Source organism: Equus przewalskii, chromosome 9, assembly GCF_037783145.1.
Source record: "Equus przewalskii isolate Varuska chromosome 9, EquPr2, whole genome shotgun sequence".
NCBI classification, from domain to species: domain Eukaryota; kingdom Metazoa; phylum Chordata; class Mammalia; order Perissodactyla; family Equidae; genus Equus; species Equus przewalskii.
Genome location: NC_091839.1, coordinates 65,034,691 through 65,051,890, shown reverse-complemented (window position 1 = coordinate 65,051,890; position 17,200 = coordinate 65,034,691). Strand labels below are relative to the sequence as shown.

At 35.8% G+C, this 17,200-nt stretch overlaps 1 protein-coding gene across 1 annotated transcript in view; it reads right to left on the bottom strand.

The window, feature by feature from the left end:
- Window positions 1–17,200, bottom strand: part of RFX6 (regulatory factor X6) — a 56,413-nt gene that overhangs the window by 37,613 nt on the left and 1,600 nt on the right. Inside the window, exons 3-5 of the mRNA XM_008517948.2 lie at window positions 14,790–14,913; window positions 12,798–12,859; window positions 913–990 (exon numbers count right to left, since the gene is read on the bottom strand). Coding sequence (XP_008516170.2) covers window positions 913–990; window positions 12,798–12,859; window positions 14,790–14,913 — 264 coding nt within the window. The remainder of the gene's footprint in view (window positions 1–912; window positions 991–12,797; window positions 12,860–14,789; window positions 14,914–17,200) is intronic.

Genomic DNA, 17,200 nt, shown 5'->3' with positions numbered 1-17,200 from the left:
CCAGGATGTCAGGTAAGATTTAAGGCAAGGAAAGAACACGATTTTAAGTATTTGTGTGTATTCTGGCCTGTATTTTCACTTTACAGTGAGTTATGGCTAGTAAGATGCCATTATGTTCTTTATAATATCTGTGTTCATCTTAGTATGACTCACGTGACTAAAATTTTTTTTTTCAAATTACTCAACTTTTTAAAATATTCCTTCCTTTGAGAGCTAAGAGCAGTTCTTGATAAATCATGCAACAAGGCAATCTCAGATGCAGGTTCAATTATTCATAGCTACAGTATTTAAAAATAGTAATTGTATATTATCATTGGTTTCATCAGATGTCACCTCACTTGTCAATGACCTCCTCCTGGTAGTTAACAGCAGATTTGAGAAATGTGTTCTTTATATTCCTTTGTGTTTTTCCTTTCACAGAGACTCAAACAGGTCAGTAGCTTTATCTTAGTAAAACATATTCAAAGTACAGATGATTAGAGATGATTATAATAAACTTTCCATCTTTGCAAGTTACTAGTCAAGCCCATAGATCTTTAAAACAGATTATCTCTTAGAAAAAAAATTTTACATTTTCTGCTTTTATTTTATTAAATCCAGCCTGAAAACAGACTCACTCAGCCTTATGAGTAAATACTGACTTAAAAGCAATTCTGTTTCCCTGATTTCTCCTTTTCATCTCTCTGGGACACCTGGTTCCCCATGAATTTCTCACTAAAGATTGCAAATTATATAAACTGCCAAGTAATCTAGACCCCATCATTATAAATGTCCATACAAAGTTGAAATTAAGGTCTGATGCTTAAAAGGAAACATTTCAATAAGCAAAATTAGCAAGTCATTTTATTCAACAGATATTATGGATATTTAAAGAAATGCAGAAAACTTGTCTTGAAGATAGCAGAACTCTACCTCGTCAGGCCTTTTCCAGAATAAACGGAGTGGTAATATGCACTGCTCTCTTTGATGCCAATCCCATAATAATGATACCTAGAGCAAGGACAGGAACCAGCTCTGAGTTAATGAAGGGATTTTTTGAAGGGGAAAAAGAGACTGAAGTATAATTGAAGTTAATCCCAAGTATGAACTGCAACCCCTTAATCATTTTCCTTTCTTTCCTGATTTTTTCAAGTAACATCTTAATGTGTTAAATCTCTCTTCCATGGTCACTAATCCTACTTATCATCACATTTCTGACTCTAGACTTGAAAAAGTTAGGAGAATCACCCACTGCCAATCCCCTTCTCACTCCTAAAATATTAAGTTTCAAAACCCAGAAAGTATGTAAACATAGGCATTTAAATGTAGGCATTGGCTCTAAGTATATCAAGTGTATCTGTTTGTAAATTGCTTGTTCAATTTAAATTTAGTCAACTGAATCAGAAAATGATCGGTTTTCTTTGCAATATATCTGCTGGATGAAGAAAAGTGTATGACGTTATGTATGAAGAAGATATTAATGTCATGCATAGGAATACGTCTGAAGCATGTGATCTTTTAAAACATTTTCAGAAAACAGATTCACTGTCATTTTCAGTTCAAACTTCTGTGCAACAATGGGGGAGAAACTATGTTATGAATCAATGAAAATATGAAATACGGAATGTAACGTGCTACAAACAATTTGTTATAAATTTGTCTAGGGATCCTGAGCCACAGGCAAGTATCCATCTCACCCATTCTCAAGTTGTAACTCATTCTCCTTTGCTGCAAACTCCTGACATATTATACACGCAAGTACAACTGCTACAAATGTTATACAAAAGCTAGTCAAACAGTGGGTATTTAGCGAGGGTGGCCAAAGCCTGCTAACTTCCGCTTTCACTCTCCTTGCCCCCATCCCTTCCATGAGGTGCCGCTACCTACTTGGTTACCTACCATTTCAATTTGCATTTATCTAAGATCAGGTAAGGAATGAAACAAAAGAGGGTAGGTGGTTTCCATTAGACTTCAGTGTAACTATATTTAAAATTTCATTACTTAACATCTCATCATCTGAATTTAAAGTGGACAGGACAATGAAGGATCTAGGTTTCAAGGCCCCTTGTCTGACCTCAGCAATAAAGAAAGGACTGGGCAGAGCAATTCCACCCCTAAAGATTTTCAAGGTCCAGGCCAAGAGTACAAATAGAGAGCCACATACCATATATCTAAATATTTAAAATATATAAATCAAGCTAGCAAACTGCTAAATAAAACATCCCTATCCTTGTATCTTGTCAATTTACCTCCACAATGATCTGGTAGGCAGGTTTGAATTTAGAATTCTTAGATCTTGGTGTTCCACGTGGAAATACGGTGGTGAGAGAAGAGCAACCCCGTTTCTTCCCAGCCCCTTCTCTGTTTACTGTGCAGGGTCTCTTGTGAACATGCAGCCTCCAGTTCCAAGATCCATCCACACCCCCCTCCATCAAAGAGCTGCCCCCTGGCACCCTTCAAGTCTGTGTACGCTGGTAGAACCGAGCACCCTCCTGAGGCTAAATGGAGGAAGAGCCCCACACAGGCACAGGAGGCAGGACTGGGGCTGTTTGGACAAGGAATTTCAGGGCCCCAGAGACCTGGGATGCGGTCTTGACAGGGGATGTGGTCTCTGGGTGGACACATTCACTCAAACAATGGACCCCTGGTCTCCTGGGAAGGGGAACAACTGGAGGAGGGCCAGAACAGAGCCCTCAAAAGTGTGAGGCCAGAGATGGGTCCTCGCCCGTTCGGTTCTAAGGGCAGCACTAGGCAGAGAAGTTGCATCTAAAAATCCCTGGGCCATTTGAGATGGAGAGCAAAGTTTCTTTTAAATATGAAGAAAAAATATTACATATATTATAAAAAGAAATGTTCCCAGAAAGAGCTGCTACATTTGAGAAACAGTAATGGGGACGATCAAGGTAAATGAAGATATTTTATGATTATGCCAGACTGGGAACAAATTTTCCAAGTCCTCGATTTCGGCAGAAGGACAATAGTGTTCTGTTAACCCAAACAGAGGAAGCGCACAACTGCTCCGTTTTTACCGTACAGAAATTAACCCTATGGTAGATGAGGAGAAAAGAACCTCTGAGGTATATTGGAACAAAGGGAGAAGCGAAGGAAATATGAAACTTATGAAAACTAAAAATATTGAACTGATTCTATCTCTAACTAGAATTGAAAAGAAGGAAGCTTATTTAAGTCATAAAGACCTGACCAAAAGCAGCTATACTAATAGAAATAGATAAGGAAATACCTAAAAACCATGAACAAATGTGCAGATTTAGATGATATTCAGCCAAGCATATTAGAATTAGTTTATAAAACTATGAGTGTGAAATAAGTATTAATATTTCCTTTATTAGATTTTAGAACTAAGATAATCAAGGAAATATTTTTATGTTAGAAGAAAGCAAGTGATATCTGAGAACAAAGGGATCTGTTACAATGGAAATATATTGTAATTTCATATTCTTTTGCAAAGCTTGCTGTTTGCTCTGTGGACACTATAGTTTAAATAACTATATTTTAGCCGCTTGCTGAAGCAATATATGTTAAGCATTGCTTTAAAAGTCGACAATATTCTTTCATTATAATTTTGATCTTCTTGCTTCTCATCTATAATCCTTTTTTCATCATGTAAATATTATTATACTGTGGTAAAGTGGTTTGCCATGCAGACTGAGAAGAAAATACATTGCCTTCACAGGCAGTAGACAAAAATCCTAAGATAAGTCGAAAGCATGACCATGAATTCAACAAATATTGGAGTACATAGTGTGTCCTGACCACTGTGCTAGATGTCAATGCAATGATGAAGAAACAGACACGGAAACTCAGGCAGGAACATATGTGATTCTGAATTCCGCCCCACTCTATGGCTTCCTGAGCTGGCCCACCTGCCAGTCCTGGAACAGTGAGCACAGTGACCAGCACTGAGGCACAATTTACTTCCATTTTTTAAAATTGCCTGATGATCACATTTTTTAAAAATTGCAACATCCTTTAGGACCCAAAAAGTACTGACTAATATGGATATGTTATTTTTTTTCTTACTTAGGTCTTTTGAGGAAAAGATATTTTCATCGCACAATCCATTTCTTCCTTATTTTTATAAAATGAATGCATTATTTTGCCCCCCCCCTTCCAATCATTAGGGCAGGATATCTTTAAAAATAGAAGTATTTAACCTGTCTAATTACCTTCAGAGTCAAGATTTTGTACCTACCAAAAAAAGGTCCTTTTAAAGTAATGTATGCATTTTATTCATAGGTCAAATGTAAACGATACTGTGAATCCAGACACACACTAACATGCGAGGAAGGTGACTTGGTCAGCTACATGCTGCTCTACAAATGAGAAACAGCATGTCCTTTTCTCATCAGCAATGCCTCATAATTGAGATATGTTGATACAGCTGAATGTTTTCCAGCAATACAATGTAGTAAATGTGCTGGCTGATAGAGAACCAGTGAAAGAGTGGACTCTCTTTTCTTCAAACACATATTCAGTGCTTACTGTGTGCTAGGTGCTGAGGATTCAGAGAGGCAGAAGGGGAGGAGTTGACAGTCTTGTGAGGGACAAAGGCATGCAAAGAAAGAATTGCAGTACTAAATTAATATGTGCTAAAATTAAAGCAGGTGATAGGTAATAATAGAAATAATTGCCATTTATTAAGCACCTATTACATGCAAAGAGCTTTATTTATGCTTCATCTCAAGTTTCCACAGCAGCCTGCACATAAAGTGTTCTCCCCATTTCAAAGAAGAGGTTCAAAAAGATTACGTGATTTGTTTGAAAAGGTTATGTGAGAAGGTTATGGATTTGAAGACAAAATTCAAATCCATAGCTCCATAGAACACTCTTTGCTTCAAAAGCCCATGTTGCCTCCATACTCAAGATGTAAAAGATATATATATATAATTTTATACCTCAATTTTATTTATAATTGGAAATTCTTAAGTGAAACATAGTTCGAATACGCTTGCACTCAGCATACACACGCCCTCTTCTAGATCAACATGAATCATATTAAGCGTTGATAACTAACAAGAATCATTAAGACCTACACTATTGATCTGGATGTTTCATATTTGACGTTCCATATATAAGCAAAGACTCCTTCTAGAATGTAAGCTTCCTATAGGAGGAAATCAATACACATCTGTTGAATAAATTAATAACATGAAAAAAGTTAAAAATAACAATGTGTCATAACGAAAAAACTTTACAAACAGGAATTTATCAATAAAGGTCATGCATATAGTATCATATACTTAAATATATCAGCACAATTTTAACCTTGGTAGAGAGTAAAGAATCTCTTGTCTAATATGGCATAATGAAGTCCACTAACTCCTTCAGCCCTACCACAAGTACCGCATAAACCTAGCTATTATCATCAGAATTACTTCCTCTCCGTAAATAACTTGTGCTTTCCCGTTTTGGTGCCTTTACTTTGTTGACCTGCCCATTGGGAATGCTCTCCTTCCTTCGTGGCCTCATTTCTTACCCATACTTTGAAGCATAGCTTTAACACGTGAAGCTTTGCCTGGTCTCTCAGGCAAAACTAATCTCTTTGTCCTTTGAACACCCTCTTGGTCATTTATCCCATGTAGCTTTATACATTGTACCATCGGTATGGGTATACATGGCTTACTTCCTCTGCTAAACTATAAGATTTAGAGGAAGGGAAATGTATCATTTCCTTCATTGCAGTCCCGCTTAGAAATTACGGCAAAGAAAAATCCTCACCTATTGGATGAGTCAATGCATCCTGCTAGGAATTTGGAAACTGATAAAACACAAATTCTCTTAAAGTCAATAGTTTTCAATAACTGTCACCTAGCACTGTGCATTTCCAGGTTACCAGTAAAATCTTGGGGTTGAACAAAAGCTGTTTACCTAAACAATGTACATAAAGGGCATAAAATCAGTGTATTTAGGTAGAAAGACTGTTGCCAGGAATATACATCTCAAGATTTTGTAATGACTACTGTGATGCTTTAGCACATTTCATATCCAGTTTCTTCTGGAACCAATACAATAATCTTCCCCCTCTAATCTTCCTTTTAGCCTGACTAGGTACATGTTATCATCTGAGGGATAATCTAGTGTCTTTGAGAACACAGAAGAGATAGTAAACGAGCAGCTCTCTTCCTAACAGCTAAAGATAAACCTCATAAAACTGGAGAGAGTAATTTCATGCAAAGTATACATGGATTTTTCACTTGCAATATTTTATAGCATTGTTTCGTTGTTAATATATTTACCTAAAATAAGTCTTGCTAGGAAATATTTGCCAGAAACAATCAAACATAACAAGAACATATGCTGGTGCATGTTGTAGAAAAAGGGAGATTTGCTTCACTGTGGGATAACTAGTTGTTTTAACTTATATACCACTGCCTGATGCCTATCCTGTAGGTTACTCTGAATAAAGATTCCCAAACACTTCACAGTTCTTTCTCCCTTTATGATTTTTATTTAAAAAGATATATGATAAATGCTTAAAAATTCTGGGTATGCTTAGCTAATTTCTCTAAGAAAATATTTGCATGATATCACAATCTTTGTGATTATTGAACAAACTTGTGTTCATTCATTAGCATCACTGTCCTTCGACTTATATCAAGTGACAGATATCATTTGCATTTGTGGAATAAACAATTATTAGTTAATGTTTATGTCCACATTTTAAAGTGAACATGGTATAAAATATAAGACATTTTTAATAGGATGAATGAAATTATTGCCTCTTTTTTTTACTACTAAAATATTTACACTTGTGTCTAATATTTACTACTTTTCTTCATTTGCTGATCAATTTATACCTGCATTTATATTTCTTCTTTTCCATTTCAGTCTTTATATAGAATTCCTGAAACATATGTTCCCACTGAGCTAGTAGCCCTGAGGTTAGTTTACACTACCCAAATGATAACTGATAAGGAAATGATGGGATTAAGCTGTTCAGGGACTTGCAATAACTTACTATGATAAGAGCAGCTGCCATATCAGTTTTATTAACTCACTAAATCACTACTAATAAATAAGATAATAGCTTTTGTCCATCATGTCTGAAAACCAAGATTCAACTGATCAAAGTCTACAAGAAATTAAAATGTAACTCCAAATTAAACAGTTTACCATGTGCATAAAATCTACGGGGTGGGCTCAACTGTGTTCTCCCTTACCATGCTAAGCTATCCTGAGCAATGGTGGGATACAGGCTCTTTTTGCTCACCATTGTATCCATGGGGTCTAGTCAGCACCAGGACGCTCAGCAAAATGCTTATTAAATAAATGAATATTAATAGTGAAAGTATTTTGATAGCACGTACTCTTGCTATTCTTTGCATCTCAAAAACTCTTTAGCACCATGCTTCATGCATCAATATATATATGAGTGGATTGATTATTCCTGATATAATACATTCATAATATAAAATATGCAAGAATTACTTTTCATTAGATACTCTTTGTACCTATAGAATTTTGTTTCATTTTTATTTATTCAAAATCGAAATTTAAAAGTATTTCACAGGAAAAAGAATCAGGTGTATATATTTGGCACTGGTGGTTAATCAAAGAGAAGGAAAAAAACCACAAAAGTGAAGACAGTCTTTGTGTTGGTATTGAGAAGGTGCAGAATTTGCCATTGGGGTTGTTGGTTTTCTTGGCAGGGAGGGGATGGTAAGAGTGAGGGAAGGGATGGAGAGCTGAGCTGCTAATGCCCCTGCGAATTGACTGGCTTTGTCCCAAAAGACACTTAGGTTAGATGCTCTTGGGTGAGAATCTCTGACTGACCCCAAGTGTTAATCTTTAAAGATCTTTTTCTATAACTATCGACAGCAATGGCTCCCTCTGTAGAACACCGGACGTCCCACTGGAAACAAATTATTCCATTTTTAATTGTTTCTAATTTTGACAATGGGTGATATCTGGCCCTACGCAGTGATTCTGTCCATTTGATTTTTGTTGTTGCTGTTGTTTTTAATGGACTGTATCTGTTTGCTTTAAATATTTTCTCTCTCCCTTTTAGTTGAATAAATTTTTGGCTCATTTTATGATATTTTTATTATGAAAGTTAAGCTTTTTTCATCTTTCACTTTTTGATGAGGGAAAGAAGTAACAGCTGCACAAAGGTGAGTTGAGAGGACTGCCCATTTATTACCCAATTATGGCAGGACTTAGAGAAACAGAACTTGAAAATAGATACAGAATTCACTCCTATTTTTTAGACTCTACTCACTGTCTCTTTGTCACATAGGTCGCTGTTTCCCAGACTTTTGTATTTCATACATGGAACAGTAAAATTTGAAGAGTGACGTTGTTCCATGAACCCCAAAGGCATCTAAGGGCAGTTCTAGAAACAGTTGTGCTGTCTTGTGCCCAGAAAGCAGAAGAATCTTTTGAGTTAATCTTGATTTAAAACAAATTCCATCTGAAAGACCCAAATGAAATGATTGGACATAGTCTAGCTATTCTATGAGAATTTGGCAAAAATTGAGAACTTCTTTTGTTTAAATAACCATCATCAGTTTCATAATATTAATATACTTTAATATGCAATCCATAGAAATTGAAATAAATTAACACAAAATTTATTTATTTTTATTTTTATTTTGCTGAGGAAGATTTGCCCTGAGCTAACATCTGTGCCATTCTTCCTCTATTTTGTATGTGGGTTGCCACCAAAGCATGGTCAATAAATAGTGGCATAGGTCTGCATCTGGGAACTGAACCCAGGCCACTGAAGTAGAGCATGCTGAATTTAACCATTAGGCCATGGCCAGCCCCTATTTATATTTTTGAAATAATTCAATCAGTATTTAGTGATAGTACATTTAGGGCACTATACTAAACACTGTGACAATAAAATAAGTTTTGCAAAATTCTAGTAAAATTGAGAGAAATTATGAATTCCTGTTTCTCCAAAATATGCTTACTTCTTCATTTATATTTCTATGTTTCATCAATTGTTCATATTTCTGTAGACATAAAAATATTCTTCATAAAATATGAACTTTTGAAACATTAAACAGCCATTAGATATGTTGATTGTGAAGATAATATACCAACATAGAGAAATGTTTAGGGCAAAAATTAAAAACAGAAACCAAAATTGTGTTTGTGCGACAAATTTGCTTTTATACAAAACATAAGGGGCCAGCCCCGTGTCCGACTGGTTAAGTTCGCACGTTCTGCTTTGGCAGCCCAGTGTTTTGCCCGTTCAGATCCTGGCCGCGGACATGGCATTGCTTGTCAGGCCACACTGAGGCGGCATCCCACATGCCACAACTAGAAGGGCCCACAACTAGAATATACAACTACGTACTGGGGGAATTTGGGGAGAAAAGCAGAAAAAAAAAAAAAGAAGATTGGCAACAGTTGTTAGCTCAGGTGCCAATCTTTAAAAAAAAAAAACATAAACATATCTAAATAAATATAAAGTAATTGGAGATGCCTTATGATGAAGGCTTGAGAAAATGTTGTTAGCTCTTTGAAGAAGAATCTAATATATTAATAAATTTTTAAACTTTTACAACAGAAAAAAATTTATATTTCAAAAAATCAAACATTCAATTAAGCAATTGTTTTGTTGATATGACTGAAAGAAGTAGGCTTTACTGGTTGACAAAACACAAACTTCAGAGCCAGATGAACCTTGATTTAAATGTCAATATTGTTATTTTATGGTGTCTGTGTGGACTGGGTCCAGTCAATAATCTTTGAACTGCAGCTTCCTCATTTTTAGAACAGTCATTCCAATCTTGTCTAGTCATTGTAAGGATTAAAGAGTGCGTGTGTGCGTGATCAATAAATAATAACTTTTAATTGCATTGCTGATTTTTGGATGCATTGAGTGATTAATTTCACATTATTAAGGATAATGAAATTGAAAGCATATTAATTTATCCATCCATTCCTATACTTTATTTCATTTAATTTTCACAACAAACTTGTGAGAGATATCGTATACCCATTTTACTGATGAAAAGCTGAATAATTCACCTACTGTCATTCAGCTATATATGGAAGTATGGCATTAGACTTTAGATTGTCCGACTTTAAACTTCATGCTCCTAACCACTAGGCAATGCTGCCTTTTGATATTCTATGTTCCAAGATGAAAATCTAAGGATATTTTTTGGAAGTAAAGACAGGAAAACTACCTGGCTAAGAATAATTGCATCAAAATATTACTAATTACAAGATACACAAATTCTACATTTTGCCATATCTTTCAACATACTTAGTTTACGTATGGGAAATTTGTTTTTCCTCATGATATCAAAATACCTAAAATATAATAGGCAAGTTATAAAAAGCAAATGGTGTATCAGTAAGGTAGAAAAACATTCACACTGTTAGCACTTTGCTTTTGGGCACATCTGCTTTTAGATATCAAACAGATTGCCTAAAGTCGCCACATATTGCTACATAAAGCTAAACACTGGAGCCTCACTGTGTCACAAAGGACAGGGTTAATGATTCATCCCTAAGCCTAAAGGCTCCTTCTAGGATTAATTGACTTTCTCTGCAGCCTGTCTGCCTGCCCTCTTGTAGATCCTGTGAAAGGCATGTCTCTGCATTGCTTTGCCTCTTTTTCTACTATCTACCTACTTCAAACACTATCTGATCTTTCCTCTCCCTACACAGTTCGGTAGGAATCAAATTCAACAGAAATCAGCCAGTTAAACTGAGTCAACTTTGAAAAAACAGCTGACTTGGTTCAAAGGAAAGGGCCAGTTTTGTCTTTTGCAATCTGGCATTTCATTTCTTCTTCCTCAGGCCACAACACTGTTAACATTAATTGGAATCAATTAAATAAATACTAATTGATAATTTATTATGTATCGGACAACAGAAAGGATATGAATATGAATGAGACAGTCTCTATCCTCAAAATAGTCACTATCTGTGGAGGGGAGGAGACAAGCTAATTGCCCATTAAGATAGGTACCAACAACTTGCTGTGTGGGTGCAAAGAGCCTACGATTAGAAGGCTAAGAAAAGATTCAGAAGAAGAAGAAGTGCGTGGGACATTCTTTGAAATGGATAAGATTTCAACAGACCTCTAGAGGAAAAGTCATTTTCAATGGAGGAAGACAGCATAAACAAGAGTGACAGTTGAAGGCAAAGCAGTGGATACTGGGCAACAATTTCCTGACAGCATAGGCTACATGCTGAGAAGTGAGAAGTAGATGATAAGACAGGAAAATGGGTTTGGACTAAATCATAATGGACCTTGAATGCCAAGGTGAGAAAAGTTTGTCTCTAATAGCAGAAATTATGAGCCAGTGAAAGTTTCTGAGCATGAGAGAGATATGATTGAATCTCAACTTTAGTTAGGTCGATTTGGAAAAAACTGTATTGAAAAACTGGAAGACAGACTCAAGGCCGGGTTATGAATGTGAGAATGCAGAGAGACAGATTCAAAAGAATTCCAAAAGTGGGACCTATTTTCTGGTAAGTGACTAACAGACACTAGACAATAGGGCTGCCATTAGTCACATGTGACTATTGACCACTTGAAAAGTGACTAGTCTTAAGTTGAGATGTTTTGTAAGTGTAAAATGCAGACTAGCTCTCACAAACTTATTAGGAAAAAAAGAACGTAAAATATCTCATTAACAATTTTTATTTTGATTACATGGTAAGCTATGTTTTGGATATTTTGGGTTAAATAAAAAATATTAAAATCAATTTCACCTGTTCCTTTTAACTTTTTTAATGTGGCTTCTAGAAATTTTTTAACTAAATATATGGTTGCATTATATTTCACTGGACCGTGCTGAACTCGTTGCTAGGGCATGAGGGGACACTGGACAAGCTAGAAAATGAGCTATACAAGAGAGAAAGGGACCTGGCAGTGCTGTGACAGAGAAGCCACAGGGGAAGTTTTATGTATTTATTTATTTTAAGAGGACATCATCAGCAGGTTCAAAAGTGAAATAGGTGCCAAGAAAGATGAGTAAGAGTAAAAATGAACCATTGAGTTTTTGCCCAGGTGAAAAAATGGACCAGGACAGAGGCATGTGATCAGCAGCTACTCCTTCAAGAAATAGCAGAGAAGGAAAGTAAGAGAGCAATCTTGAAGAGTAGAGCAGTTTTGAGATGATTTTATTTTTATCAACATAAAAGAGATCTCCATATGTTTGTAGGCAGAAGGAAAGGAAAAACTGGAAACGTAGTGGACAGAGGAAATAATGGATGAACAAGAATCTGTACCTGGGGTTTCTACAGAGATCGCCACAAGAGAAAAGAAAAGCTAAAGTTACCAAGAGAGGGAATACGTGACAGCTTAGTTTACGTTTATATTTACATTTAGAGATGACTAAAGAGGTCATTTGTGTATGTCATTTGTCTTGAAGGGAAAAGAAGAGGATATTAAGGAATTATTATCAGAGAAAGGAAACCAGAGGAAGAATCAGAACCTTGCTTCCACCCCTGGCTTTGGCTTTGCCCTTTGGGAGTGTTGTGAATTCCATGTAGTCACATATTTAGCCATGTACATTTCATTTCATGACACTAGTGCCGTTAGCAGTGGCTTTAAGACTATTAAAATGATTATTTGAAATTATTTCATCAGGAAAAATAATGTACTATGATTTTTCTGTGTAAACTTCGCTTTTTAAACATTATTCTAAAATCCACTTATTTTTCTTTTTAGTGCTTACAGTTGGCAACAGTCGGCTTCACCAAGAAGAGAATACTCAGTTCTACCCTATTCACTGATAAAGCAGTACTTATTTTGCATTGTGTCAATCCTCATGTACAAGGTATCTTGTGTACAGATCTGATATGTGCCCATCGAGGTGTCTTACTTTGAATGGCCTCTTGTTCCAAGCCGCCGTGTCGTTAAGAGGGGAAATTTCTGGCGAATTGTCTAAAAAGAAAGGCAATTACTTTAGTCTTTAGAAAGTGTGTGTTTCTACTGCAAGCCATGCATAACTAATTAATTCTAGAAAGTAAATGCTGAACTTCGAGTAAATATTTAGTCTCGGAAAAGTAATACCATACACATCTTGATAAGCAATAATACATCAGCAGAGGCGGAGGGGTACCTTTTAGATGAGATTTTTCTACTATCCTTGTTTCAATTTGCAAAGCAGATCATGCCAATACCTGTTTTTGCTTGGTGTGACTAACAAAGCAATTATACTTCATGTACTTAGTTGCAAGATTTGAGTTTCGTTATACTAATTCTATCCAGAGATTTTCTCATAATTAAATATCTGTCTTCACCCCGAAAGGGCACATGAAACTTCCCCTGCCTCGGTGGATCTCCACAGCAGTGTTTTAAAACTTTTCTATGTTTCTTTCTCTAAATTTGCTAAAAGTAGCATCTGATTAAAGATCAACAACATCTTCTACATGAAACAGGGGTTTTAAGTTGGATCATAGGAGATTCATAGGTGATCTCCTATGGGCTCCACGGCAAACTTCACATATGTGTTAATTTCTTAGGGACTGGTTTTGTAGTTTTCTCCCTTTTTTCGGTGAGGAAGATTGTCCCTGAGCTAACATCTGTGCCAACCTTCCTCTATTTTGTACGTGGGACGCTGCCACAGCATGGCTTGATAAGTGGTGTTTAGGTCTGTGCCCAGGATCCAAACTGGCGAACCCCAGGCCACCAAAGCAGAGTGTGTGAACCTAACCACTATGCCACTGGGCTGGCCCCTGGTTCTGTAGTTTTTTTATCACATTCTCAAGGTGTTTCATGACTCCCCAAACAGTTAAGAATTACTGCCATAAGGTAGACATAAAGTAGCAATGCTAAAATGGACATCAGAAGTTGTCTTATCCAACCTCCTCATTTTATAGAATGAGTGAACTGAGTTTTGAAAGAGGTTAAGTGCTTTTCAGAAGGTCTCACAACAAATCAGCCACAGTCTAGGCTGGAACCTAAACCACCGGATTACCGTGCACCAATCACACTGTCTCCTGTAAACAGATAGGTTTTCAAAATAAATTAATATATTGTTTTATTTCAAAAAACTGAGAAGCTGGACCATAGTATTCACTATTTTCTGGACAATGAGTCCCTCTACAGGTTAGAATTTGGATTTCAGTTTACATGAGATGCAATGTTTGAGACCCAAGCTTCCTGCAGTTTTTCTGGGATATCCCAAGTTCTTAGACAATAAAGCATGACAAGAATCTCAAAGAACAAGACTGTCCCAAGAGACTGATATTGTTTCCTGATTCTCAAAATGAGATCAACGTATGCAAATATAGTGATGTCAGTTCTTTAGAGTCCCATCCTAACCACACAGGTTGGGTAGAAAGGAATGTTTTTCAATGAGACAAATTTAACCAATCCCCTCACAATGTCTTGGTGTTTCGGTTGTAAACACACTGAGCGAAATGGAGAATTAGGAGAACGATTCAGATAATAGAATAAAAATCTATTAGAAACTCATATACTTGGACTAGTTAAATAATAAACATAATCACCAATTGCATTAACCAAATACTTGTCATCTGCACTTAATTTTCCTTCTCAAAACAGGTCATACCATACTCTATGTATCCCTCTTTGCAGGGAAATGTCACTGCTTGAATGGAGCTTCCCTGAAGGTCACATTAGCTCTTCTGATAGCTGGGGTTCTAATATTCAACACATACAGTAGGTCAAGGTAAAACATAAGGTAATTCCAAATACAGCCCTTAAGAGATTCATTTATGCTCACGAAACAAACTTCTTACTATTCTGTGAGAAAACTCAGATGCATTTCTCAGATGAATTTGTTTCCATACTGTCTACCTGACTTGACTTCAGTTGTAAGGTAGCATAGCCACTATGTGTCATTTACCTTCCCAAAGGTGGCTGCGCAGGCTGGCTCCAATTTCTCTTTCCTGCAGAAATCTAAATAATGTGCATACAGGATGCACCGGGGTAAGCAAACTCCTTCACATACAATGTAATTCTCTTCAAGCCTAAGAAAAAAGGCAAAAAACTAGATTAAATCTTTTGTTTATTTCTCCTTTCCTTTCCTCTTTCACATTGACTTAATGCCCATTTTGAATATAGACTCTATACAAATGAATTCATGAGCAGATGCGAGTAGATTTCCTTTATTTTGGATATTACTAAAAATCAGATCACGAGGATTAATGTTAGAAGAGCAAGAATCCCAATGAACACCTGCTAGTGCAGTTAAAATACTGTGGCTAACCTAAAACCACTCCTGCCTGGTCCGCATCCCAAAGAATAGGTATTACTTCTAGGTAGATCCTCACTGTTCATCGCCGTTTGCCCTGTGATATACAAATATGAATGGTGAAATTGCAGATGAAGGATTTTTTAAAAATTTGTGTGTGTGAGGAAGATCGGCCCTGAGCTAACGTCTGTCGCCAATCTTCCTCTTTTTGATTGAGTTAGACTGTCACTGAGCTAATATCTGTGCCCATCTTCCTCTACTTTAGATGGGACGCCACTAGAGCTGGCTTGAAGAGCGGGGCCAAGTCCGCAGCCCGGATCTGAACCTGGGAACCCGGGGCCGCGCAGAAGCGGAGCGCGGGAACTTAACCACTACGTCAGCGGGCTGAACCGAAGATGATGTTTTTTTAGAAGAACATTCTCAACGCTAAAGTGCTTCCAGGCCTCGGGTTGACAAATGTCGACAATCTCTCACTTTCATTCACAAACTAGTTCTGAACCCTGAATAGTCAGGGAAGCAAGGTAATGCATTTACTTGCAAAATACATACGAGTAAACTCTCTTCATTTAAGTCTGAAATGGTCCTGATCTTTTTCTATCCCTACACTTTTTCGCTGTGATTAGTACTACTATAATTACCTACAACATCCTGTACCCTTGAAACATAATGTGATTCTCTATAGATGCCTCCAAACATGACATATATAAATTCAACTGTATATTATAAATATAATTCCATAAACTTTGACATTTTAGAGATAATTCTACTTAATTGGATGTCTACAATTGCAATCAAACATAATTTATATAAATGTAATAATATATAATTAAATCTTACAAATATCTGAACAGCAATCAAAAAGTAACTTGTAGATCGCACTCCCAGTTTTTCTAACAATTCAGTAGGTGATTTTGGCTAAAATTTACTTATACCCACTGTATGTATAGTAAAATCATAATTATTACTATACAGGAACAATGCAAGATAGAGTATGCATTCAGATTAAAATTGGATGAAACGCTTCAATATCTCTGATTTAACATACCCCAAGTGCACGAGATAAAAACTAAAGATGTTCCCTAAGCAGGTAAAGCATCAAGCATCCACTTTTCTATGAAGAAGGAAAAAAAGAACCAAAACCCAGTAAGATTTGCACGCATAAAACCAAACACCTAACTGATAGTGAAAACTGGAGTTACTTAGCCAGATTTTTCACTTTAATTTTCATTAGCTAATTTTTATCATCCCCAATATGATCTATAACCTTAAGGAAAAATTCTCAAAATACATATAACTCACTTAGGTTTTTTAAAAAACATATACATATAATATACTCTTTTAGGAGAGAGTATGAAAAATTCAAACAAAAATGACAGTGTTCTATAGTTTCAAAAAATATGAAAATCCCTGAGAAACATTCAATGATTTAAAAATTATAGTGTAATGACATGCATATAATGTCCACTTTCACTTGGCTATTTTGATGTTCTTATAGGCATTGTCTTTGTCTCCAAAATACTGAATAATCCTAGACATAAGTACAACATCCATTTGGGGTATGACTTTTTTTGTTTAATTGTAATGCATTCATATTTATAAAATGAAACCCAAGTTTGTTTCCAGTCACTCAATTTGAATTGAAAAAAATGGAAGTGCTCATTCAAAAGACCTCCATAATATATCTGGAATCAAAATGCTTCTGCTCCAATTACCTTAATAAAAATAGTTGTATCCTAAAAATTCCAGATAATTAGCTCAAGTATTTACTACCAGTAAATGTGACACCAACTTCAATAGCTAAGCCATAACTTTAGAAGAATATTTGGTTTCAATTTCAAATATTTGAAAGAGTACAAGTATACAATCACAAAAATTTAGTATTTGCAAATTATAATTCAATGTTTAAATAAGTAAAAATAAAATTTATTAGTTTCTTATATACTATTTTTTCTATTGTATTTTTCTAAGGTTTAGATCATACTTGGCATATAAACAGATTATGTAAGTAATCAATAAATAGATAGACCTTTTTACTTATTCGCTTATTATTTGGAATTTGGGAG